General features: G+C 38.7%; 1 protein-coding gene across 1 annotated transcript; it reads left to right on the top strand.

The window, feature by feature from the left end:
* The first annotated feature begins 3,156 nt into the window (after positions 1-3,156).
* Positions 3,157-3,561, top strand: LOC142538585 (uncharacterized). Its single transcript, XM_075643893.1, has one exon. The coding sequence runs from the start codon at positions 3,157-3,159 to the stop codon at positions 3,559-3,561; it is 405 nt and encodes a 134-aa protein (XP_075500008.1).
* The last annotated feature ends 382 nt before the right edge of the window (positions 3,562-3,943 follow it).

The raw sequence follows: 3,943 nt of genomic DNA on the forward strand, positions 1-3,943 counted from the left end.
AAAGTAACTTTCGTGATCTTCAAAAGTATGAACATAAACATAAACATATTCATATCAAATCATGTCATATCGTATCATCGTATACGTATTCATTTCCTTGATTGAATTCATATCATTAGTTGTGACTTTTGTATCAGCTCTAGGTCGATGGATCCATCTACGTATAAATGCGGTATCCGGCGACGGGGACATCAGCGACAGTTTTACCCATCAACTGAGCATTGGCCTTACATGTTCATGTTTGTGTACGTATTAGTCACAACCAACTCACCTCCTTCAAAAACATGACATTGTATTCATCACTTGTAAAATTCATGCATATACATACATTTTCTTAAAACAAGCATGCAACGTGTTTTCCAGCATCAACATAAAAATTCATGTTCATAATCAACATATACATTTTAAATATGCAACAACAATTGTCAGGGCACTGTCAGGATTGCTAACCTAACTTGGTGCAACATGACCATTTCCCATTTAAACTTATCAAACGCCTTAAAAACATATTTTTAATCATTTCTTAGACTTAAACTCGAGCCAACGCTTTAACTTCTATAATTCGTTTAAAACTTAGACAGAGTCCCGATTTTAACTCGAATCAACCCGAAACTTAACCATAGTTCAGAGACTCCTAACCAAACCCGATATGACCCAATTAAACCATCAATAACCTTAGACATATTGACATATCGACACCCAAAACGCACCATGTCTACTAAAATCTCTAAACCATGTGCACTGGACTAACGCCTAGGCGCTGGCTATGTAGCGCTGCGGCGATTAGGCACCATGCACCAGCGCTGCGGCGCTACAAGAGCCGAAGCTCAAGCGTTGCAGTGCCACATCTGCGCGCAAAAACCCTAAATTTCCACCTCGAAGCAAAACCGTCCTACGCTCACTCGGCCCAGACCAAGTTCGAACCAATCTATCCTAGACCACAACCAAACCTTCCTGAACTTCCCTAGCCATGGCCCTCAGCCCCATGCTCTCGAATACATGTGAACCACCCGAACTCTCCAAACCGAGTCACAACAAGAGAATCGATCGGCTACCTACAACAGTTGCTCCAAATCTAATTCAAGCACTTAAACATCCTCTCCCTGGTGTGATTCATGACCATAACCATCGGCCTTGGCAGCCCCCTTCAAGCCATATGCACGTTTTTCAAAATAAATTCATGTATAATTAATGTATAATCCAATAATATCAGTAGAATTATATTACATCATGCAAATACAATAAAAATACATATTATGATGTGATCGATGAGAAATGAAAAGAATCGGACGTGCCTTAACAAAGAAATTACAAGCAAAAAGACAACCAACAGAGTGAGAGATGAACATCAGAGGGACGAGGAAGACCTTGACTGCGTTTGTCTTTACCAAAACTGAAAGAACCCCAGTTGCTGGAGGAGAAGAGTGGGGCGGCCGAGTGGAGGGTGAGGGTAAGGTTTTGGGAGTGAAAAATTGGTATCACAATTAATTAGTATGTAAAGAAATTATTATTACCCAAAAGTTTTGGTGATCGACAAAATAAAGATAGCACTTCACTATTTCAGGAAACAGCTGCATATCTTCTATGTAACATGTATCAGTTCAACCACCTTGCTTACCAACTGGACTGCTTCTCAATCGGCTAAAGCAAAAAGAGTTTAATCGCTTAAACAAAAGATATACTAAAGAAGCCTGACCACTTGAGAACACTTCACTATTTCAGGAAACAACATCATATCTTCTGTGTAACAGGTATCAGTTCAACCGCCTTGCTTACCAACCGGACTACTTCTCAACCGGCTAAAGCAAAAAGAGTTTAACCGCTTAAACAAAGGATATACTAAAGAAGCCTGACCGCTTGAATTTAAGATCGCTGATAAGTCAATCGCTTAGAGTAAAAGGAGATGAACTTCTCAACCAACTGATTCGAAGACATCATTAAAGAGGGTTATTTATTGCCTACTTAATGAAAGACATTTTCTGACTAGTTCATGACGTTCAATAGTTTGCACTGCTTCAAAATTAACTTGTTCCTACATCAGTCCCGAGAACGATCTGCATTTATATCACTGTCCCAGAAAGGAAAGATCATTTATCTTACAAAAGTCTGAGGATAAAAGCAGAAACGATAACTTTGTAGCAACTCTTCAAAGAACGGGACTCAAGGCAATGCCAGCAAAGAGGACATTTAATTCATATCTAAAGAACATTAAATGTGGTTGCAGCTGATAGGGACACAAACTTCTCTCTGTTACAAGTTAACGTTACTCAATCCTTCCGATCGTTAGAACGATCGCTTATATTAATAGAGAAAAAAGTATACAAGAACAACGAGACACTTTATCAAACTCACAGCAGTGAAATCATTACAAGCTTGCATACATCAAAGAATCAGAGGCCACTCAAAAGCTTATATACTTCATCGCTCATAAGCACGCACTGAACAAAAAGATACCTGATCATTCAAGGATCATCTTCGTGCTACCAAAATCAATTTGTTTATTTACATCAGTAACCTTTCGGTTATTTGATTAAGTTGTGGTGTCTGGTGAACTGAGTATTCTTAAAATCCAGAGTTGTAAAGTGATCACTAAAAGTTCCAAAACAGGCAGTGTGATAAGTCCTGATTGGAGTGGGCTGTTGCAAAGAGTGTTTGTAAAGTCGAAGTCTTTTAGTGGAATCTTTTCTGAAGAGGAAGAAGGGGAGACATAGGAGTTTTCATCTCCGAACATCCATGAAAACCTTGTGTCTTTACTTCTTACAAGCACTTACTTTCCACACTTTATTTTGTTGATAAGTTTGTCAACCAGTTTTAAGCTATCATTAGAAATCTTGAACCGTTTTCCGCACTTTACAGTGGTTCATATTTCTAACCAGTTTGAGAAGAATTTTCAACCGTCTCAAACGGTTGAAAACCATTTTTAAAAGCAAAAATTTGAAAGAGTTCATTCAACCCCCTCCTCTAAACTCTTTCCTGATCCCCACAAGTGGTATCAGAGCGGGTCTTCTCAAACATCGATACCCAAAAATTAATCATGGCATCTTTCAACAAATTTCTATGTCTTCAAAGGAAGATTATGATGATTGAAAAATTCGTATGCAGGCTTATCTAGCAGCCCAAGATGACGATATGTGGTACGTCATCACTGACGGACCAATGAGGATCTTAAAAGTGAATACAGCTGCTATTAGCACTGAATGTGCTCCCCAAATGGTGGAAAAGCACCATTCTGAATGGACGGCTGAGTACGAGAAAAAGGCTAATCTTGATAACGTAGCAAAAGATATTCTTTATACGACCTTGGACAAAAATATGTTTTCCAAAATCAAGACTTGCACCACAGTAAAGAAAATCTGGGAAAAACTCACACAACTGTGTGAGGGCAATGATCAGACTAAAGACAATAAGTTGACTGTTGCCATCCAGAAGTTCGATAATGCAAAGATGAAGTCGGGAGAAACTCTTGCAGAATTTGACGAATGGTTCAACAGTATTATCATCGAACTTATTTTCTTGGGAAAAGAATATTCTAATCGAGAAATTGCCCTGAAGGTTAAGTGAGTTCTTCCCAGAGAATGGGACGTAAAAACTATAGCGATGCGAGAGTCGAAGGATCTGAACAAACTGGAACTCCATTATCTTTTTGCTGATCTTAAAGCATATGAGTTTGAACTTGGGATACGAACTGAAGAGGAACCATCAACCTCCCAACAAATAAAATCCTTGGTAGCTATCAATACCACGGGGACACTTCCGATCGAAGAATACACAAGTAAGAAATCGGCTGAGCAACTAAGCAATGAAGCCAAGTCCCTATTTGTTAAAAAATTCGGTAAATTTATGTGTAAATCTCTAACGAATAAACCCTACTTCAAAAAGGATCACACTGACGATGGTCAATCTTGCTTTAATGTGGGAAAAAGGGACATTTTATTGCAGAATG

Source organism: Primulina tabacum, chromosome 3 (assembly GCF_025594145.1).
Source record: "Primulina tabacum isolate GXHZ01 chromosome 3, ASM2559414v2, whole genome shotgun sequence".
Lineage (NCBI taxonomy): Eukaryota > Viridiplantae > Streptophyta > Magnoliopsida > Lamiales > Gesneriaceae > Primulina > Primulina tabacum.

Coding starts and splice junctions, on each gene's coding strand:
- LOC142538585 (XM_075643893.1), top strand. CDS start 3,157: ATGAGGATCTTAAAAGTGAATACAGCTGCTATTAGCACTGAATGTGCT.